At 43.8% G+C, this 24,101-nt stretch overlaps 1 protein-coding gene across 5 annotated transcripts in view; it reads right to left on the reverse strand.

Annotated features, from left to right (window-relative positions):
* Positions 1-9,352: 9,352 nt before the first annotated feature.
* L3MBTL3 (L3MBTL histone methyl-lysine binding protein 3) overlaps positions 9,353-24,101 on the reverse strand; it is a 1,294,236-nt gene continuing 1,279,487 nt past the window's right edge. For 3 of the 5 annotated variants that reach the window (XM_069622999.1, XM_069623001.1, XM_069623000.1), the window contains 2 exons: positions 11,286-11,348; positions 9,353-10,739 (listed from right to left, as the gene is read on the reverse strand). In XM_069622999.1, coding sequence (XP_069479100.1) covers positions 10,611-10,739; positions 11,286-11,348 — 192 coding nt within the window. In that variant the 3' untranslated portion in view covers positions 9,353-10,610. The remainder of the gene's footprint in view (positions 10,740-11,285; positions 11,349-24,101) is intronic. The other 2 variants (XM_069623002.1, XM_069623003.1) reach the window with 1 other exon arrangement.

The following is a 24,101-nucleotide window of genomic DNA, read 5'->3' on the forward strand; positions in this document are numbered from 1 at the left end:
AAATTAGCCTTAACAGAGAATTCTCCCTAACAATCTTGCACATAAGTGTCCACAGAGACATCGTCATCAGTGAGGTCATAGGTATATTCCTCATGAGGATCGTCAAAGGTCAGTCAAAACTTGGCAATGGGTGTCAAGGGAAGGTCCTCCCGAGGCCTCTTGGGAGCAAACTTTTCAGAATAAGAGACATCTCTCTAGTCTGTCCATAGACCCCTCAAACTTCTCCCTAGTCCATGAGGATGAACCAGATCGGTTCAGGGGAGGAAAGGGCTCATCTTCTCTTAAATGTCAAAATGTATCCCCTAGTGTGCTGGATAAAGGCACAGGACTCTCTGAATAGTCCTTGAAGGGTTCCGGATGCTGTGGCGCGTCTTTAGGCGCGTCCTTAGGCCGTTCTGTGCGTCTCGACGCATCTTTCGACCTTTTTTTTTTATTGCATTTGGTTAAAAACCTTTACAATTAAATTCTGTATACAAAATCTAATACATTTCTCTTTACAGGTTCTTTAAAAATATACAAAACATAAATTTAAAAGAAAAAGCAGAAGTTTACACATTTAAATTAATCCAAACATTCATACATCAATACCTCATATACAAAAGACGACTTCTCATAGATCATTACTGTCCATCAGCTTTGAGTCAATGTTTGTTAGGACCGATATTAATCTTAGAGGTAGTTTAGTACTTTCACCCAGCATACATCTATGCCACAACGCTTCACGAGACAAATTAGAATTGGAGATCATATAATTTCCAAACTTTGATTGTCGCAAATCTTCAAAATATTTGCAATAGATAACTAGATGTTTAAGCGTCTCAAGGAGACAGGAGAATTGGCAGGAGCCCTTGTTAGATTCTTTATTATAAGTGCCCCATTTACACAAACGTTCATTGGTGTAGAAAAGGTTAAGTTTAAATCGTAGATATGTGTTACAACCCGAAGCAGAAGGAAACTGCATTAAATAACCTGATCTGTCCCCCCATTTCCTTTTAAACTGGGCAAACTCATAGTAGGATCGATAGGACCCAATTCTATCTGCCTGGCAACTCCAATAATATAGGTACAATTTTTGTTTACAGCTAGGAAGACCGAATATTAGATCCTCCTTCTTTTGACCTTTCCTTCTGACCAACCAGCGAGGCGATCCAAGCGATGCTATCGCCGATGCTCGAGGTAATGGGGAGATGTGCCGGGCGGACCGGAGGCTGCACAGTGGATTTCAGTGTCACTGGGGCCTTAAGCGGCATCTGCGCTGTCTCCTGTAGCATCTTGACGGCCGCCTGTGTTTTGGTCCAGCGCCCTTTATTTTAGATTGCCCAGTCGCAGGAAGCTGCTGCGGTTGTGGGGAAGGGTGCCGATCATGGCGATCAGCGAACCCCGCCAAAGCATTCGAAGGGTCCGTTAGCGCTTTGAAACGCTTTGACTCTGTCTCCGAAGCAGAACCTTGGGTTGTGTGTTTAGTGTTTGAATCTTTGGCACCCCGTTCGCCGGGTTTCTTCCCGCACAGCATGACTCGCGTTGTGCCTTTCGGGGTCGGGGACAGACGCTGCAGATCGCAAACTCTCCATAGTTAGGTCAATGGGTCCGAAACGGAGCCCTGGTCATCGCTCGTCCCTTCATCACATGCGGCGGTTGTGGCGGCGGGGGAAGAACTGTCGGCCTGCGACATGCCGTAGGCCACCTACCGCTTCAGGTGGTGCTCCTTAATCGCCTTAAGACGAAGGAGTCCACAAGCCGCCTCGTTGTGGTTGAGGGGAAGACAGTTGTTGCACCGTAGGTGCTTGTCTTTCCAAGGATATTTAGCCCTACATCAGGAGCAAAATCTAAATGGCATCTTGTCCATAGCTCATGACAGGTACAGCGATCACAAAACTCAGGGAACAAAGAGGGTGAAAGAGGAAAGGCATACTTGAAAGAATATTTCCACCCCAACCCCACTCTCCCTATTGTAAGGGCTGGCCAGAAGGCCTGGTAATGTGGACGGCAGCGCCGCCGGATCAACAAGGCGGCGAAATTTCGCAGTAGTCTTCGGCGTTGCACAGGATTCAACCGTCGGAGTGACATAAGGGAATAAACAACCAAAGTCGATAATTATAACAATAATGCAATCTCTTTTTAAGAGCTCTGCATTAGAGGGGCCAGTTATCTGGGCAGAAAAAAACAATCAGAGATCACGACATGCGAGGGATCTTGGGTACACAACATGTCACGTTAGGGGTAGTGTTACAGGCACGCCCATGTCGACGTGCCCTTTCAATCCTCAAAAGACAAGATGCAATACTACACGGTTACCACTGGATGTCGGACCATATGCACAGCATGTGATTCTAAGAAGATTAACATCAGAAACTTTTATATATTATATAGTTTCAGGTTTTATTTTCTCATGCACATTTGTACTGACTAATCCCGAATAGAGTACAATATACTCTAAAACGGCTGTGCCATGAGATTATTGCCTTTTTGTTTTTACCATCTTGTTGTTTGGCCTTCCTGCCCATGATGGGCCCGAATTGCCATATAAGGAAAGCCCTTTCCCGAGGGAAGCTCTAGCTTTCCCGGGCAAAGTGGTGGTCTTTGGGTGTGGCCGGATGTGGGGGCTGGGACTGTCTGGTCCCAGTCCACCTCCATTCCAAGGATTGTTTGTTGCTGGGCAGAAGTGTTGGCCAGAGGAGATCCAGTATTGGACATCCCTTGCCAGTTTGAATGGTATAGATCCTTGGTGATGTAGGGGCGACACCAGCTCAAATTCTGGATAAAAGAGGGACTCCTACAGCCATTCCTCAGATTGCCAGTGAAGCCAAGACCCCTACGAAGAAGAGAATCCTGATGAAAACCCAGAACCTGTCGGTGTAAACCAGCCAGCAGAACCGTGAACTGGTGGGAACAACCAGTCAACATCTGCTTGAGGAGTCTGCCTTTGGAAGCCTTCGGAAGTGTCCAGCAACTATCCTGTGGGCTAACAGCTTCCTTCTTGGCTACCTCGGCCACCACCGAGTTGAGCCGTGGGAATCCTTGACTTACAAAACATGAAGTAGTCCCATGAATATGCAGCTCTCCATCACAATGAGAGGCCTAGTTGGAGCAGTTTCTTTGTTACAGCCATGAGATTCAACTTCCACCATTTCTTCGGAGTGGCCACCAGTGATCGCTACCTGCATCATGATCTGAGGATGTCTCTGGAGGGGGGGGGCCCTTTCTTCAGTCCAGTAGAGGCATCCAGCTGTCCAGAACCGATCAATTGTAGCACAGGACCACCGACTAGCTGGACTAAAAAAACCTGACGTCAAAAGTGACCTCTGCACTCAAGATCACTGAACTTTCTTCATTGGAACGAAAGCACAAGAAAAGGAGGCCTGGCTCTTTTAGGAACTCCGATGGTAGTCCATAAGTGAATCTGAGTACAATGAGTGAGTATACATACCTGTTCCTACCCAGTTACCTTCATAGGCTTTAACGGGTGTACCTCTCCCTTATCTAACTGAGCGATGGAGTTCTGGTCAACAGTAGTCCTCTGGAGTTTCCCTAGGGTGGTTTGATAGGGGAGGGTGCTTTCTTCGTTTTTTAACTAACTTTGAGATGCTTACAAACCGTGTGATGGCTTTGCCAACTCTTGATTAGACTCTTAAAAAGACTTCTAGCCTTCTGAAGAAAACTGCATTGGGACCTGTGACTCTGGGGCACTAGGCTCCCTCATTTATAGCAATGGAAGGACTTTTAAATGTGTAGTACATTCATTTATAAGGCTTTGTATTGTGTTTTGAACATTATTTTCAACATGTTAGTTCTCAAACTGATGGTTACTTAGCTGGTTCTTTTTATCCATTTGCTTTCGAGGAAAAGAGCACACCGAATTGAATGTGTACATACTAGTATAGAATGTTTTAGTATCTTACTTACCCATGGTTTTTCATTGCTAAGAGATTGTCTAAAACCAAAATAAATAACTGTATTTTAGTACATTCTGCACAACTTGTATTATTGGGAGGACTCTGTGTGTGCGTAATTGAACACTTCACCACTGTCACACTTCCCAAGTCTAAGCCTTGCTTCTCAGTCAAACTAGCCCGATAGATGTTGGCTAAACATTGGCGTCTATACCAGTTTCCTATAACTCTCAATGTGTCCAAAGGGCTGATTCAGAAAAGCCATCTTAACCAATGGGAATGTGAAGATTTGCATCTTTCAGGTCTATGGATAGCAGGAAATCTCTATTTTTAAAGAAGTTGTATGATGCCCTGCATGGTACCATTCTGAACGGTTGCTTTCAGAGATCCAGTATCTGCCACCATTGTTTTTCTTTGTTACGAGGAAAGAGAGTGCCCGTTTCATTTAAACATGAGGGATTCTCGATGGTACCTTTTATTTGAGATATTTTACTAAGTTCTTGAGACTAGACAATATTATGGCCTGTGTGCTATATGGTAGGGAGGTTGACAATAAACTGCAATGTGTGGCTTTGCTCCATAACTGAGAGGAGACTTTTTTCTGAAATGATAGTCACCCATGGATGAGGTTGAGGCAACTTCGGACTTGCCTAGAGTTGTGTGCTGCTGTTGAGAGGAGCAATAGACATTGCCCTTCTGGTCCCCTTGGTAGGTACACGGGTACCCCTGGGAATGGTAGGACATAGATGGGCTTCTAGGTGCTGTGGTGGATTTCCTATTGGAGCATTGAAAGGGCCTCAAAGGTCTCCTCGGCTGTAGAGTACCTAAGGATTGTGCAGTATTTGTGTCCATCCTAACAGTCTGCAGGGCTCTGTCCAACCTTTTACTTGAATCAAACAGGGTTTGGTTGCCCAAGAGGATCGGTAGCAGAATGGGCAGGTATGAAAATAGCCACAAGGCAATAGGTGCTGCTACCGATGGGCGACAGACAAATTTGCTATGTTAATGGAAGCCTAAAGTGTTCGCCCAATAGTTCAATAGAGACTAATGGTCAAATCATTTTCAATAAATGCCAAAGAGAAGACACGTAGAAAGTAAAACAGGTATCAAGTAAAAAGTCTTTGGTTTACTTTTACAGTGAATATTATATACAATATAAAGAAAAAGAGATTTGCAGTGGCGATATGGTGTCCGGGACACATGTGCGGAAATAGATCACTCAAGAGAGGGAGTAGCCAAAATATTGAGAAAATATATTTAGAAAACTTCTTCCGGGGCATTAGAGAAAACAGAGCCTGAGAAATTAATCTAGAGCCCAGCGGATGACCTAACCCGGACAGACAACCAAGGGTTGTCACATATAAACATATAAAATTTTTACTTAACAAGTACTCCCCATTAAAGTCCTGGCCTTGACTTCAGGTCGGAATGTGGCAATTCTCTACCAGCCTTGTCTTTTGAAGATTGCACCATTGTTCATCCATGCAATGTCCACTGAAATGTTAATGGTGAGGTTAAGCATGGCGTCTTCCACCTTAAAGAGACGCTGCACCTCTTAACACACGTCGTCCAGTACAGCCGTCAAGAGCTGTAAACACTTCTCTATCATACCTGAAAAGAGTTCCAAGTGAATTTGCTGTGTTCATTCAATGTGGTCACGCCCATAGCAAGAAACTTTTTGCTGAAATCATCCAACTGTCTCTGCCCCCTGACATGTATGGATATGTATGAGAGACGATATGCATTCAGACAACCGTATCAAATGTACCCATACACTGAAAGGGTAGTGGGAGATTTGCTGGAATCACTAAGCTCTGAACAGAAGAAAATCTGACAGTTGCAAAGTGAGGTCACAAAGAGAAGACATAATTACACACTGAAACGATATGCAAATGCTTAAAGAAAGAAGATGTACTGAAGTAACAAGAGAAACATGTAACCAAATATGAAGAAATCATGTGCACCAAAGAAATAAGAAAGTAGCGACAAAGTGAATGTACATACGTAGAAACGCAAGGTAGATGAGACATACAGAAGCTTTCTGCAGAAGAAAATGTAACGTGCCTAAAGCGGCCATGAGGAAAAGATGGACTAGATTTGTGTTGAAACCAATCAAGCTACTTCAGAGACAGACCGGGGCTGCAGAGTCAGGAGATGCTGGAAAAACATATTTGTGTGAGGAACAAAGAGGTGTCTAATAGTCTGGGTCAGGGATGCCACATCAAAGAATAATTGCAATGCACAAAGGGAGACAAGAGGATAAGCCATGTACATAAGACATATTTCTTTTATAAGCAAAGAAGAAAACATCTGTAAGTGCCAAGTATTGAACAATCAAGGATGCAGAAAGCTTTAATGAGGTAGAGCAACCAAGTCTCCAGAGGCCAAGTGGAGTATTGACAACCTGTTGCATTAAATCAAAGGTCGAAATTGACAAAATTGTTGTCTCCTTACACGTGACTCAGAAGTAGAAAACAAGGGATATTCATTAAGTTCCAGACAAAGATAATGGTGTACCTACACTCCCTTGAAAGTCCCAGACTAGAGAACAGCCTGCAACGTCAACTATAAAGAAGAATCCTTGGCTTGGGGCCTGAATGATGAGAGATGGACTAATTGGGCAAGTGGGCAGTAGTCTGGCGTTGTTCTCTGCACCCAAGTGTAGAGAACGCGCAGCTTTTGTTTAGCTTACATGCTGCTAACAAGTCGAAAGTCCAACGTTGGGAGAGAATGCCAACCAATCAGAGGGTTTTTGTAGCAACACGCTATACAATGTTGCACAGGCCAGCCCACTGCTGTTATTCCGAAACGTGTGAGTGCGTGGACTACATTTCGTTGTTCACCAGATTGCCCTACTTTATTTGAGTTGATAATAAAATAGTACTTTGCCATATTCTTTGAGTCTGGCCGGTTATCTGGGTCTGAGATCATTATTGGAAATTCCATCGAGCACATGAGACCCTTCAAGGCGCGAGTGCACACTCACTCTCCAGCGGTTTCCTCAAAAATCTTTGTGCCTCCTCCACTTCACTTTATCCCATTGCCTGCTTTCCAGCCTTCTCAGCTCTTCCGTTTGCTCTTCCTCTCTCAAGCAAACCTTCTCTGATCTCCTTCCTCTTCTGACCTTTTCTCTGCCTCAATGACCTCCTGCCTATGTCTCCCATCAGCTCTGTGTCGCACTCGCCTCCTCCAAGCTCCCATGTTCTGGTCAGAATGGCTGCCCCTCTTAAATGGACCAGGCCCATCCCCTTAGAGTGCCTCTGTCACTCTAAATAGGGATCTTCTGTGATTGGCTGGGGAGTAGAAGGGGTGGAATCAACTTATTAAAATCACTTAAACTCAATGCTTCCCTGCCACAATCTGTATGCCATTTTGACCTCTGAATGCTCTGCTTATTTATATTTATTTTAATATTTATTACACGCCACATGCCCATAGGCTTCAGAGCGCATACGAAGAACAGACAGAAATGAGACAACAAAAGTCATTTGTCAGGCAGGGGAATCAGGCAGTTAGACGGGGAGTACAGGATTTAACCTGGGTTGAGGTTGAACAATTACATTTTAATCTGCTTCTTAAATAATGCCAGATTCCCAGTCAGGCGTATAATCCTGGGAGTGAGTTCCAATAAAGAGGAGCCTGGATGTCAAATGATTTCCCCCCCAAATTGCACTAGCTTGTATCTCGACTGGGCAAAGGTGGGGAAGGCAGAAGAGCGGAGCTGTCTTCCTGATGTGTGCGTCTTCACTCAATCCTTTAGGTATGTGGGACAGGCATTGGTACAGCATTTGAATGACAATGTCAGAATCTTGTGTGTGATCCCATGTTGTACAAGCTGGCATGAAACAAAGCAAACCACCCAATGCACACTTCCCTGCTGGCTGCAGTGTTAACGTTCTAGGAGCCGTCACTGAGGTGCCTGAATGCCTCTTGTAAGGCCATTCCGTTAGTTATTGCCAAGCTTCTGGGGAAACTGAAATCAATCAAGATTTTACACTGCACATTTCCGTGTGCACAATCTGGTAGCTCCTTAAAGGTGCAGGAGCAGATTTGAGACTCATTGATGATCACCTTGCAAAGGTGTGGAGGGTGAGGGTGGTGGGGTGGCCCAAGGGATCCCCTGACACCACCTCTGGGCTCAATTTCACACTGTGGGTAGTGACACCCAAGCCCGGTGATCATCTCACCCACTGCCCGAGACACATGCACAGAACTTCATCATAGAGTCCTCCCACTGGCAAAGCCAAAGATTACAGTCACAAAAACAACAAAACACAAGAGAACCCAGGTGTGAGCTGGCAGTCGACTGCAAAACACAAAGAATGAAAGTCTGCTGTTGAAAGAATCCTCCACACAATGTGCAGAGCCTAAATCCAGAGAGCTGCAGCATCGGAGTAGGAGACCACAATGAAAAGAAAAATCATTCTTACAGGAAGAAGTGCAGCTGGCACATGGAGCTCTACTATGGTCTGCGTTGTGAAAAAGGACTTGTGGTTGGGGTGGGGAACATGCACGACATAGGTCCTGTGTAGAGGGAGCACATGCACCTTTGCACTGTTTTTAAAAAAAATAGTTACTTTTGCACGCATCAATGTCTGGCCCCATCCGCTTCCCTTGGAGGCTATTCTTTAAGTATGGCGGGAAGGGTAAGGTAAGGGACTTGACTTCTGCTCTATGCTCCACCTGGGCCTTTCACTGTACTACAGCCTGCATGCTTGATGGCCCCTCTTACAAATTCCTGTCCCCACCCACCCCTTTACCTGGCAAACCCGGTCTTCCGTTATTATCCGCTTCACAACCTGTGATCTCAAACACTACTCAATCTGTGAGTTCTGAGTTTCTTCTGCGCTATCAAGCTTCTGCCCCTTTACACTCTTTGCTCCCTAGTACTGGAATTCCCTACCCTTGAAATAAAAACTACAATCGGGCTCCATGTATTTAACATTGCTCTCGAGAATCACTTTCCTACATGGGATGCACTGTGTCGTCATCCCTTAATGCAATACACTGCTATGCTCTCATCTGTAAAAAGATGTTAATTACTGACCTGTTGTGCAATGCATTCCTCCTTGAACGCCAACCCTATCCTTACTTGTTGAAAGATGTAAACAATGTATATAATTTGTCTTGTCTGTTTGTGTTGTCTCCCTTCGGTTTTCTCAAGTTCCTGCCCCCACCAGCCAGCTCATGCTCCAATACCACAGATCACCCACAGTAATGCACACAGAAATTATGATTCTCTGCTGCCCGTGTATAACTTGCTGTAAAAGAAGATACACTAGCCCCATCACAAAACAATACAATTCTTCTGTAAACAGTGCAAAATCATCAAAGGAGAAATATGTGCAACCCTAGTGGGCACTAATTCACAGAAATTGCAAAATAATTGTTGTCTATGTGGTACCCGACCCATACTTATTTGATCTATTTTTGCTTTATTTGAGAATTTGTAGGGCAACAGATTTTACCAAGAAGTCAATTTATTTATTCTCTAGAATACTCTTTCAAAGGATTGACAGCTGCATAGAGGTTGCTCAGTGCAAAAGAAGGCTTCTGGTAAGACCAGAGCTAATCTTCTGACATTTAGCTCTGGTTGCTTTTTAACACAATTTTACACAGTCCTGGGCAGATCAAGTATTATTTATGGAAGGATTAATCGTGGAGGCAAGTTTCTAACACCAAAGCTTTTCAATTAATTATTCGTAATATGCTGGTGCCACAGAGAGGCTCTGGAGTTTATCAGAAGGAAAGTCAAGTGGTGCTCGTGCCTCACATCACTCTTGTTTTGTTAGCTGACTGAAGTTGATAAGACTGTTGATTGAAGCAACACTGGGTCATGCAGGTTTTGTCTTGAGTGTTGAGTCAATTGTTGGAGATAGTGTTAGGAACCATTATAGCAATTGCATTGATTTGGGTGTAATGTGGAATGGGACATTCTGGTGAGGGCTCAGAAGGTTTTCATTTGTTCGCAGGACCCAGTACAGTTAGCAACAGCAATCATTTTGAAGTACTTCTTGCTTGTTTCTGTTGAAAGATGGCAATGTGCGGTGGTAGAGTCACAACACCAGGGTACTCAGGGCAACTGGCAGAGGCTTGCTCTGCTATTGCATTTTCCCAGGAGAGCCAGCAAAGTGCTGCATGGTGAGAAATCGACTTACCTGTACCAGCAGTTTGTCAGTGTGGCCATCCTTCTTAGGTTCACACGAGACCCAACACAACAGCAGTGAACATTTAAAACTATTAGAACTAGAAACACCCACGCTGCAGAACTTTGATGTGAACAGGTGGGGAAGTTCACATCTTTCCTTTCAGATACCGTAGACACTACCCGCTCCGGTACTTGTTTTATTTTGCTCGATTTATGTTCACTTGGCCATCAATGGCACGTTTTTAAGACCCTAGCTTCCAGTAAACCTTTAAGTCTCAAAAAGTATCCACATGGGTCAATAAAGTTTCATAAAAAAGGTTACCCATAAAAATGCTTGCACTATAGTTTTGGAAGCGCTGTTCTTTCCCTTTCTTTAGGAGGCAGCATGGGTTTTGGCCCAGATTCTCACATCCACTCAAACCCCCAACCAGGAGCTTCCTGCTTTGACTTTTAATGTTCTCAAGTTCGAAGTGGCAGCAGGCAAAGCACTTGTTAAATGGAAGCTGGATGCCATGGATGCTTGACTCTTCTTCTAGCATTATCTTGCTCCTATGTCCATTCTTGTCCATCTCTCAATTCTCCTCTGAACTTTTAAACATCAGAATGGCATTGTAGATTTTCAGAGCAGGACCCAGTTTGATGCTCAGGATCTTGACCATATCAATTTGTGTCAGCAGCAGAAAAGCTTCTCCATCGATCTGCTGTGGAATCAAGAGAGAATAGCGAGCATGAGACTGGATAGCTAAATGGGTTGACAAAGGAATAGGGGGCATGCTTCCTCTCGAAAACTGGTATGCACCCACCCAACTCAGTGAAATTATTAAGCACATTATCATGTGCACTCATTTGGCAATCAAAGAAAAACATACTGGTGGGAGGTTTGTGAATGCACTCAGAGAAGGAACATGCACTGGGAAGCTTCCATTCATGCAAGCAGACTGACACGTTTTGCAGGGCATATAAATGTATAAGCAGATTAGAACACATGACAGAAGACTGGTAAACGTGTGACGAAAATGGCCTACTAATCAGGTGCTTAGAGCATACTGCGGGAGGCAGGAACATATGTAGGGACTAGCAGATGCACAGGGACACTGGCAAATCCACGGGAGGTTGGTACATGATAGAATGGTGCACATGCTGGGAGAATGGCAAGTGTGCTAGGAGGCTGGTACAACAGCTGGGATGTACACTAATTGCGACCAGCATACATGCTTCCTTAGAAAAAGCTGGCATTCTCAACTTACCTCATCTCTAAACACAGATGACTGCTCCTTGCACCCAGGTAAACGATGGACAAACGAAGCCACCTGTTAGAGAAAATACTCATTTATATAAGCAAGAATAAGGGACAATGCCTCACAAAATAAACTCTAGATTCTCCCATCCCACAGAATTCTAACAAAGCAGGACATTTCTAACAGGAATAATGTTGATACTTTTTTAAAACTTAATGTGGTCTCAATATACACATCTATGTGTGCATCCCCCTGAGATAGAGTAACGAGAGACCAGGAGACTCTAGGGACCACGGGAAGCACGCTTTCTGAGCAAGGGCTTTCTGTAAGGGCTAATTGTGTTGAGGAACCCCTGTCTTACCTGTGTGACATTTCGTAAGCATGGTGTTTTTCCCATCTGCTACAACCACAGTATTACAACTATTGTGGAGTGCTATTGCACACTTTAAACAAAGACTTGTGAAAATTGTTGTTTGTTTTCTCTGTAGTAACGGCTGAGCCCCGCCTCCGCATCCCAGCATTCTCTAATTGAAGCCCAGTGCACACGCTTCTGCGCGCGTGCTTTCTGAAAGGGCTGATTGTGCGGAGGGTGGCGAGGGTAAGCCCCAATATTATTTTAATTTCACTCCGCCTTTTGTGCAACCACTGGTGGGAAAGTTGTGAAAGTTTCCTAAGCGCGATACTGTCAAAACAGTCATAATGGTGAAACTGTACATTCTGCGCACAAATATGCCCTCGGATGAACCACTAATTGAACGACCGCATGACTTCCAAAACAACCCCGAAACGAAATGTGAATGGTGTTCCCCTACGTGTTTCTTCCCATGGTAGATCACTGTCGTATACAAGCGACATTAGGAAGTTTTATCCTGATGGCTTGCCGGGGTTTGAAAGTGATCTCACGAAGGGGAAGAAAGAAATCCAAAACTGGCGTGCGACGAATCCCAAGCGACTGCAGTGATCCCAGAAAATACTGAATCGGAACCACCTGCAGTCGACCTATGCACGCCCTCTGATTCACTTCTAGCGGCCTTTTCTGAACATAATTTGCTGGGTGACTATGCTTTGCCAGCGAACTCTAAATCCAGACCGATGCAGTTATACACACGGAACCTATACAACGTTCTGATGACTTATATCCGATAACTAATGAGGACGTAGAAACAAATGACGATGTTGGGGACATTCCCAACACAACAAATGATGTTGTATCACCGGCTAGTGGTGGATTGGCGAAACAGATAAATGCTGAAGCGATGTGGAACTCTTATCACAATCGCCTGTAATGTTTCCAGAATGTTCGCTAGAATCATCCACCCTATCGATATCGTTCACGCAACACTCCCCCAAGCAATCTAAACATAATAATTTAGAACCAATATGTCCTCAAAATATAGCCTCACTGATCCCCACAGAAATAACGTTACAGGCTATGAACACGGCTCTGTTCTCACTAGCCAAGCTATATGAAACATTAGGTGCACGAATAATGGATCAGAATTTTTTGCTAAGAGAGCTGCTAGAAAGTAAAAATGTACTTGCTCCGGTGATTGAAGACATGGTGGTCAGCACTATAAATCCCCAGAAAGTGAATTTAATAAAATCGAAAGATATAAAAGAATCTGTCATCAGCATCCCAGGTAATAGAATTGGCCCACATGAGAAAGGATCGAGAACTCTCTGCTTGAATGAAAAGAAGGGTGGCACTGGATGTGTGATTCATGATAAACGTGTAATTGAAATCATTGATCAAGAGGAAACGGAGAAAGTAGCAAGAATGCAAGAACAAGTGAGTGTGCCTCCCCTGCCCAACAATGAAACATATAACATATTTAGTGTGACTAAGAGAGGAAAAAAAACTTGCTGTTGAACATCCTGTGATGAAAAAAACTAAAAATCAAAAGATCACGATAATGCAGAAGAATAAAAATTCCCATCAGTTTGTTGAGCTTTTGTCTTTACCTGATAAAAGATGCCAAGAGAAGAGTGCAGCCATTGTTAGAAAATACACTGCCATTAATAGAAACAAAGCTGTCACTCCAATTGTTAAAATGGCTTTAAAAGAAAATAAAACTTCGACGAATACAGATCTTACATATGATCCCCTAGATAATCTAGTGGATGAGGTAGCAAAAAATGAACAAGCTACTGATACAATGAGAACATACCCGCCCTCACAGTTTGTACAGAAGAAAGAGCTGGGAGGGGATCTAGATAATAAACCACAAGATATTTTGTTTCTGACATTGGAAGATAGGCGGGAAGAAATTATGAAATCAATGGGTATCTTTTTTGCACGAAATGGTCAGAGCGCCCAACCAAATGCTGCCAGGCCACACAAGATTGCGCCGACTCAAATAGAGAAATACCACCCTAATATGCATGAGCTGAAATTTCACCAAAATAACATCTTCTGTGGTGCCAACTCCATGGCGCAAAACAAGCAAAAGGAAATGAAAATCCCTTTGAAAAATAGACATAACAAATGTAATGATTCAACACATGCAAGTTTAATTTTGCAATGTCGGGGTGGAGAGTTTGGATTATATGACCTGAATCGATCCTCAGTATTGAACATACTACAAAATATTCCGATCTTACGCGGCACGAAATCTGATGACATTTCACAAATTGAATTCATTCATGATAGATCAGTTGTAAAAATGTGGTTGTTAGTCAAATATACAATTTGGCAAGCAAGGGACGAAATATATCAGCTAGGTTTCCTGCTGCTCAATCCAACGTCAACAGCAAATGCTACTAACACCTATCCTTCGAACATAGCTAATATACATCCTAATAGACTGCATGGAAAGGTACGGTTTGCAGTAGGTTCCTCTGATCCCCTGATTATAAAATGCTTTACAGCTAATGACAATCAGACGAGAATGGTAACAAGCTTTTCTCAAGGAAAAGGGATGAACGGATGCTAGCTACCCACAGAAGAAAGTAATCAAATTATTCAGCTAACCTCATGGAATACCCGAGGCCATGCTCACCTCACGTCGACCTCCATGACCACTCTGGATAACTATGACATTATTATGCTGCAAGAAGTATGGCTTACCTCCACCCCGGTGTGGGAAAATCATCAAGTAATTCTGGAACCAGCTATCCAACGATCTAAAGGTCGGCCTAAGACAGGCTTTATAACCGCTGTAAAATTGTCAAGCAGCCTGAAAGTAGAAGAATGGGCCTCTCCAAATAGTTATATGCAGTTGGTTCGAATCACTTCGAATGATAACATCATTGCCTGCCTTAATTTGTACTGGAACCATCTAAGAATAACTGATAATCGGTTCCTCAGAGATTTGACCAACTGCTTATATATGATTGACAAAGACCCCAATATAAAGCATACTATTATAGCTGGTGATTTAAATATGAATTGTATCAACGAAAAAACGGGGAAGGTGAAGGAAAAAATAAATATTTGTAAGTGTCTAATGAAGGAGAGAGGGTTTAACATGATGCAGTGTTTGGTGATGTTCCCCCTAAAATAACTTGGCAGCAAGGTAACTATACCTCTACAATTGATTATGTCTATACTAACAGTGAGTTATTTTGTCATGTTACCTCTTTTAGAATAATAAATCAGTCAAAGAGTGACCATAATATTCTTCATCTAACATGGGCATGGCCCTTTAACGTTGTGAAAAAGACCCATCAAAAATACACTAGGAGTCTGGCACTTTCCAACAAAGGTAACCGATTCAGATGGACTCCTGCGGTCTTAAATGATCTTCTTGTAGCTGTGGTGTACCCGAAAGACATTCTGAATCCTAACTTACCTTACTTAGATGGGGATTATGTGAGTAATTTACAGCTATTCAAGAAACCAGAACAATCTTTCTCTGGGAACCAGAGACCACATGAACATGTGTACGATGAAGAGATTAGAATCAGAAAAGCAGTTCTTAGGAGAGAATTACGCTTCATAATGCAGCAAAATACTTCTGATAAAGCATTAATGGTATCCAGATGTAAAAACAGATATAACAACTGGATAAAACAGCGAAAAGCAAACATGATATTAAAAGATGCCCAGACCATGCTGCATACCATAACTTCGAAGAATTCTGCTCTAGTATGGGGCTTCATAAAAACTACCTATGGAGGAAAAAAATTGATAAGACAAATAAATGTAGTACCAGAAGAAATATGGGTACAGTATTACAACTCGTTATATGCCGAAACCCATATTCCGACGCCGCCTATGGACCCAGGCTCTAATGAAGATCAACAATTAGTGTTCGATAACTTAGACATTGAAATTTACATCAAGAAACTAAGTAAATCAAGAGCTCCGGGACCAGACGGTCTCTCTAACCTCATGTTGAGAAAGAACCCTGAGGCATGGGCGGCCATAGTAGGTGCAATTTTTAATCAGATTATAATTAGCAAGAAAATACCTCGCTCCTGGCAGAAGTCCATTATTGTCCCCATTTATAAGAAAGGGGACAGACTAGACCCAAGAAATTATAGGCCAATCGCGCTACTGGATGCCCCAGGGAAGATCTTTGCGCGTTTGGTCTTAAGAGACTTCAACAAATGGTCCAAAACAGCTGGTCTAAATGATCCTTTTCAAACGGGATTTGTAGTGGGTTTAGGCACCTCTGTGAATTTACAGGTCTTGAATGCTATTAAACAGCATGAGCTGCAAGTAAAGCAATCAGTCTTCATGGCCTTCATTGACTTCGAAACTGCTTTCGATTCTGTGTCCAGGAGACTCCCATTCAATAAATTAGCCAAAAATGCATGTCCCAAGTACCTGCAGCACTGGACAATTCAATTTCATACAGAAACTTCCATTCAAGTCCGATTGACAATGGATGGAACTTTATCCAAATCCATCAACACATATAAAGGCTTAAAACAGGGTTGTCTCTTGGCCTCCATCCTATTCAACTACTTTATAGCAGACGTGGTGAAGGAAGAGATGTGGCATCAGATGCTCCGCGGCTTGGAGCATATGCAGTCCCCTGGTTGTTTTATGCCGATGACTTGTCCCTTGGTTGTTTTATGCCGATGACTTGGTCTTATTGGCAAAAACACCATGGGGCTTACAAACCTTACTTGATCAGCTAGGGAAATATGTAGAAGAAAATGATCTTGTCATAAATGTTTCCAAAACAAAAATAATGAAGAATGTACTCAACAGTAAAGCCAGAGCATCTCGTCTTACATGGTCTCTAATATCTCAGCCTCTAGAAAATGTAATGCAATATAAATATCTGGGAATGAATGTCAATATATCTACCTCAGACATTCCGTATCTAGAAGAATTAAAAAAGAAAATCTGAACCGCCATCTCACAAGCGTCTATTATAAATCAGAAATATGGCGCTTTCTCACTGAAACCCATAATCATGTTTTATTGCCAAAAGGTAGTACCTACGGTGCTATACGGTGCTGAGTCCAGATCATGCAAGAACAAAATGGCCTGGACGAGATTGGAAGGACAATTCTGGAAAAATATATTACAAATGCCCAGGACAGTTCAGATGTGCTTACTACGGTATGAGTTAGGCCTATCCTCATTATATTGAATGTACATGTGGAGATTATGCAGTTTGTATCGAAAATGCATCATGAGTCAACAACAAAGTTCAATCTTGCATGTTTTGTCAATGTATATAAAATCAAGTGAGCACAAGGCCATGGGTAAGTGGCGACAAAGTGTGGAATGTTTTCTGCAAAGTGCAGAGGTATCAGAGGAATTACTAATAAATCCTAATAGAGCTAAGGAGAAGGTTATGATATGGGACTGGATTAATACATATGAGCAATGCCAAAACACGCTAAGGTCTATAAAACAATTGTGAAGAAAATAAGAACTTCTGAAAATTATCTGCTGAAATTTCCTGGCGTTAAAGCCAGAGACTCCTTTTTAAGATTCAGAATGAACCTGTGGCACACAAGAAACGTTCTAGCTAAATGGAACATTATTACAAGGACGGACGACTTTTGTCGTTTCTGCAAAAATCCCAGCATTCCTGAAACCATAGTCCACCTGATTGCGGAATGTCCTATGCTATTAGATAAAAGAGTCGAGTATTTAAAAAGACACTTTGAAACACATATAGCCTTACTGATGGAGCTTTTTTAGCATTTGGTGTATAACACTCAGATAACAACAATAAGATTAGCAGTTGTCAATTACTTGCTGAAATTAAAGGAAGACCCTGAATTGAATCTGTAACAGCCGCCAGAAGCAGAGAAATAGCAACCAAATGCACACTACTTGAAGAGCAGAACATTTATAATGAAAGAAAAGGCCAGGCAGTTGCAATAATCAATTTTAATATCCTTCTCTTGAGACACTTTCACGTACTTCTGCTTAATTTAGAAAATGAAAACATAAAATGCGAACGTAATATCTCTTTTCTAAATGACTATTTTTAACGATATTGCCTGCCAGTTTTTTGCTCTAATACCATACAATCACTAATCTGAATGAATTTGATATGTTTTATTATGATGTGATTTGATGTGCTGTGATTTGTTTATTTTTTCTATTTTATATATACTTCTGTTTTCTTTTACATTTTTTTGTACTCATGTATTGAAAAGTTGATTTTTCAACTATATCAATAAAAAAAAAAAGAATATTAAAAAAAAACCGACCACGGGAAGCTACTTGCTACACAATTCAACCTCTAGAGGAAATATGGGGTGAAACCTCTAGAGTCTTCCCATACTTCACACGGGGCCCGACGAAAGGTAGTATAGATGTTCCCTTTGCCCCTCCCAGAGTACACATGGATCCACCTCATTGCTTGCAAGGGTATACCTGTTTTGGGTTTTCGTGTATTGGTGCAGGAACAACTAATCATGAGAACTGGAGGCAGGATATTTCCAGGGAAAACCCCAAGACCTTAAATCCAAGTAACAAAAATAGAGGAGTTCTACACAACATCTCCCAGAATGTCCCACTCAATCAAACCAGAAACTGGCAGAGGGAAAGGTGCCAGGGGAAGGTAAAACATCAGAGGAAGCCCCTTTTCACACAAGGTATGTATAAAATGGGATTCCTTCCAATACGCTCCTGCATAACCCATAAGTATGCAAAGGGAAAGGTACATTTACTAACCAAGCCAGAACAATGCAGTGGGTAAACTCACCCATTCCATCAAGCGGCAGAGTCTTCCCTGGCTAAAATTATTTCTCCTTGCAAGTAGATTGATAACACCAATTTTAAATTCTCAAGGGAAATGGAAATAAGCAGATGAAAGCCCTCAAACATTCCACAGGCTTAAAACATCTCATATGAAGATTTATTTCCCGCCAACCACCTTTCCAGGCCACGTGGCCTGGATTTAATATGGGCACTTGGGTTTTTAAATCCCCTTCCCTTGAGTGCTAAAATACACAGCCTCAAAACCAATCAAAGCACTGCAGGGGAGGCCGCCCTGACTGCCGAAACCTATCATGCCCTTCATGGCCACGTGGCTTGGATCCAATATGGCCACTTGGCTTTTTAAACCCCTCCACTTGAGTGCTGAACTGACCAGCCTCAAAACCAATAAGAGCACTGCAGGGGAACACCTTGTTGGGGAGATTTATCATGTTTATGCTTCATCCCCTCTCCTAGTGAGACCCCCAGCACTTTTTGCAGGACTTCTGGACCTTGTTCTTTAAATCCTAAATGAGTGGAGCCTTTTTCCACTCATTCATTCTTTTAGGCTCTGTCTTTTGGAACTCTGTACTTTTTGTTCTACCTCTACTATGGAGGCCTTCTACTCCATAGCTCTTAAAGGCATCGGTACTCTTCTAATGCAGCACACCGCTCCTTATGGGCAGTGTTGCTAGTGACCCTCAGGGTCCTCCTTTATGATTTTTAATATCCCCAAGAACTACAGTTCCCAAAATGTTATAGCCTGAGAGATTGGCACACACCACCTTATGTGTAGTGCCAACGGGATCCCCAGTATCCCCCTTCTGTCTGCTCCTGTGACTTAAAAGTCACATAGACAATCTCCTAGTTATGGCTGGTGGCAGTGAACGTGTTCTAGCAACTATTGTCTAATTCCTGTATCGCAGGCTATGTCCATAGCCTCGGTAGTGCACAATAGGGGCATCCAAGTACCAACTTGGGGCCTCCCTTCTTTCTTCGCCATTACTAGCGTGGTTGTTCTTTGTCGTCCCGTCTTCTACCATACTGGGAGGGAGAGGCCTGTGTGTGTGTGTGTTTTGTCTTTGGCGAGAAGCCTTGGGTAGCCACACTTATTCTAGGACTTTTGCTTAGCTATTGTGTGGCTATACAAGGTTATGAGTAATGGCTTCATTTCTTGTTTGCATATTCAAAATGACAATGTCTACCTTAGTTGTTTTTACATCATGTTAACCTGATTCCTTTATAATACATGTAAATAAACACATATCCCCAAATCTATGGGGCATATAACAGATTAATGATCCATTCAAAAACAGTCCTGTTATCTCTCCGCATGTGAGCACTACTTGAAATACTTGCATGCTGGGCCTCTGGTGATTATCATTAACACCAATACAGTTTCTCTAAAATAGTACAACATTCTACACTTTTGTAATGTTCTAACTTTTTCGGCGGCCACCACACCCCTAGTTATATATGCCTTTGGTATTCCTGCCTAGGCTGCAGTGTGTCTGGGCATGCAGGAAGTAGGGGAGTTTTCCACCCCGGTGTCCTTTGTCTGCCAGAGTGCCTGAATAGGTCCAGCTCCACAAGGGGTCTGGCTGTCCTGTTTGGACAGCCAAACGCCCCTTTCTGTAAAATGCTGAGCGAGATTGCAGAGGAGTGTGTACTGTAACTCTTTAAAAGGTGAGGCTTCTAGAGTGAAAAGCAAGTTGACCACTGGAAGCTGAAGTAACCGAAGAAGACGACGACGACCAGAAGTGCCTGCAGACCCTTTGCAACACCGTGAAGCGACCACTGCTGTCCCGACCCTGTGCGAAAGAGGAGTTCCAAAGAGGACGACTCCTTTCCCTCTGGCTGGTGCGAACAACCAGTCCCAAGACAAACTTTGAAACAAGCCATCTCCCGAGGTCCTAGGAGTTTCCAGAGCTGCGGAACCCAGGAGACCTGCTGTCCATTTTGAGTGCATCATCGTGGAAAGGTTGAATCCATCCAAATCTTTTTCTGAACCCTTGAGGACACTACAGAGATCTGATCCAACTCGCCCAGACCCCTCATCAGAGCGTGGGACTGCAAGAAGCGAAGAAGATTGACTGGGCGATCAATGTTCTTTGTTGGTGCTGCAGAAAAGGTGCCAAGACAGCACAGAGAAACCAAAAAGCTGCTGACAAATCATGCTACATGTCCTGCTTCGAGACTGCTGCTAAGAGATCCCATCCATTGTCCTGCCTTCAGTCATCAGACCAAGGAATCTGGAGGTCGGGTCCAGAGCTTCAACATCGCGGAGCATCCAGCACGAATATTTTCTTCTAACCTAAGGTACTGTGGGGAAAAAGATATTGCTTACCCATTCCAAAAAGCCGCTCCAGAGCATTGGAGTGCATGCAGGGGTGTCCAGTGCAACCCCCTCTTACTTCAGACCCAAGCCGCTGCTTGTGTCCCTTCCTCGAGACTGTTTTAAGGTCTCCCTTGTTAGTTGTTATTCTGCTGCTTCAATAACACTAGAGACTGGAAGAAATCCCCAGGAACTCTTTATAATTCGCTGCTTGTCAAGACTTCAAGCCCTCTCCGAACTGCCCTTAGCTAGGGTTGTGTTTTGGGACTGAAACAACTTACTATGCGAAGAAACCCTCTCTAGAACCTTTAACCAAGCTCATGTTACATTATCTAACAATTTTCCTCCCTTTAAGTGATTTTACTATATGTATTTGTAGAGTAAATGCATTACCGTATAAACGGCTGAAAACCGCAAGAGTGCACAATAACCGATAATTTATTTTATTTCTTTATTTGGATTTGTAAAGCGCACTAACAGCCCAAAGGCATTGAGGCACTGTTGCAAGAATTTGTCTTAGATACAGTCAAGTTATTTCCTCATGGTTACAGTAAGCTTGCAGTAAAACCATCTTGGTAGAAAGTGTTGATAGTATCTTCCCGCATATACATACAATTTATAGAGCATTTGTTCAGAAAGTATTACGAGTTACATGATAGCAAGGCGGGAGTGTTCTTCTACGTAGGTGAGGTGCTTGAGAACTAGTTTAGATAAACAGCATCGTTTTTAGTGCTTTCCTGAATAATACAATATTGTCTTTTCCCTTTCTAACATTGCTACAAATGTAACCGCGAACAAACACAAAAGTGAAAGTGCCCCTTCGAAGTGCATTATCAAGTATTCATAAGTGTTACAGTATAAACGTCTTAAGTATTTAAAGTGATTTATGGTGTAAATATAATAAATATATACTTTTATATAACTTATAATTTTAAGTGCTTCTTTTATGTGCCTCTTTTCATATGTTTTGCAGGCCCCTGGCCACCATTCAAAACTAGGCCTGTTTTCATATGTTTTGCAGGCCACTGGCCACCATTCAAATCTAGGTGTGTTTTTACTTGTATTGCAGGTGCCTGGCCACCATTCAAACCCAGGCGTGTTTTTACATGCATTGCAGGCCCCTGGCCACCATTCAAATCTCGGTGTGTTTTACATGTATTGCAGGCCCTGGCCACCATTCAAATCTAGGTGTGTTTTTACATGCATTGCAGGCCCCAGGCCACCATTCAAATCTAGGTGTGTTTTACGTGTATTGCAGGCCCCTGGCCACCATTCAAATCTAGGTGCGTTTTTACTTGTATTGCAGGTCCCTGGTCACCATTCAAATCTAGGTGTGTTTTTATATGTAACGCAGGCCCCTGACCACAGCTCAAATCTAGGTATGATCTTATATGCTTAGCATACTCCCTACCTGCCCCCAACCCAGAGAAGATCCTTACCCCACCAGCCCACAACCACCCCGACACACAGACAATAGACCACCCACAATGACCAGTACCGCTCCCGATCGGGAGCACCAATTTTCAGAAACCCAAGCCCGAATAGGAACAAGTTACTTACCTGTAACTGTTGTTCTCCAGCATGGGTCTGGCATGGATTCACATGCTCATGAATATTCCCCGTCGTCAGGCTGGGAATCCTCGGTAAAGAAAAATCAGTATCAGTTTCGTTTCTGATCTGTCTTTCGTAGTAGTAACCAATTACTGATCTCTGTGTCATACTGACCACAGCCAATGACTGCCCTCTCCCTAAGCCCCGCCTCTGGCAGCCATCCTCAGATTTGGTAGCATGTAAAGTGGCAGTATGACCAAGTGAAGAGCCGCAGAGGGGTAGGCGGGAGGGTTCGCATGTGAATCCATGCCAGACCCATGCTGGAGAACAACAGTTACAGGTAAGTAACTTGTTCCTTCTCCAACATGGGGTCTCTGGCATGGATTCACATGCTCATGAATATAGGAATACATAGCAGTACACACATGCACAACCACAGGAGGTGGCAAAAGGCTCAACATTAAGCAATACAACAACTCAACATTAAGCATCTCTTACCTCCTCACCAGGCTCACCTTAAGCGAACAGGTTGCGCAGCACTGCTTGGCCGACCCTGGACTCCTCCCTGGAATCCCGATCGACGCAGTAGAATCTCGTGAAGGTGTGCATCGACCTCCACGTAGCAGCCCTGCAGATGTCCAGCCGGGGCACACCAGATAGGAACGCCCTTGTAGCAGCGATCGCTCTGGTCGAATGGGCTCTCGGACGGCCTGGCAGTGGTCGGTTAGCCAACCGGTGGCAGTGCATGAAGCAGCCAGAGAGCCATCTGGAAATAGAAGACTTCGAGAGAGCCTTCCCTTGATTCACAGGTCCAAAGTTCACAAACAGCTGTGATGTCCTCCGAAAACTCTTTGTGCGGTCAACGTAGAACTTCAGCGCTCTAGCCACATCCAGCGAGTGCAAAGTCCTCTCGGCCGGCGACGGAGGAGACGGGAAGAAAACCGGTAACACCAGGGGCTCGTTAAGATGGAAGTTCGACGGCACCTTGGGCATAAAGGAGGGGTGCGTCCTAAGAACCACCCTCGAGGCATGGAAAGTCAAGTACGGTGCTTTGCAGGATAGGGCCTGGATCTCTCCCACTCGTCGTGTGGAGGTAATGGCCACCAGGAATGCAGTCTTCCACAACACAAACTTCATCGGTGCGGAGTGCATCGGCTCGAATGGGGGCCCCATGAGCCTGGTCAGCACCACAGGGCCGGGGCCTTCACCGGCGGGAACGACCGGAACAGTCCTTTCCTAAACTCTTTTACCAGTCGATGGGACCACAGGGACGTCCGTCCTGTGGTTCTGGTATATCTGGAGATCGCCGCCAGATGAATCTTAATGGAGGCATGGGCCAGCCCAGCCTTTGCCAGCGATAGCAGGTACGGCAGCACTTGAGGGGCCGTAATCCGTAGGGGGTTGATCTTCTGTGCTCGGCACCAGATAGAGAACCTCTTCCACTTGTGACCGTAGCATTTGAGAGTCGAGGACGCCCTGGCCTTTGCAAGAACTTCTCTGCAGTCGGCCGTTATATCGTACCCTCCAAACTCTTGCGCTGCAGGAGCCAAGCCTGCAGGTTCAGCGACGCCGGGTCGTGGTGGAAGATGGCGCCTCCTTCTCTGGAGAGAAGATCCGCGTCCGCCGACAGCTTGATGGATGGGGACGTTGACAAGTCCAGAAGGTCCGGGAACCAGATCTGCCTCGGCCACGCCGGTGCGACGAGGATCATCCTGCACCGGGAGCTCTTGAGCTGGTTGATGAGTCGAAGCAGCAACGGCAACGGAGGGAACGCATATAGGTATAGGCCGTCCCAGGGGAACGAGAACGCATCGCCCATGCT

The sequence above is a fragment of the Ambystoma mexicanum genome, chromosome 11 (genome assembly GCF_040938575.1).
Source record: "Ambystoma mexicanum isolate Mex_15411 chromosome 11, UKY_AmexF1_1, whole genome shotgun sequence".
Taxonomy (NCBI): domain Eukaryota; kingdom Metazoa; phylum Chordata; class Amphibia; order Caudata; family Ambystomatidae; genus Ambystoma; species Ambystoma mexicanum.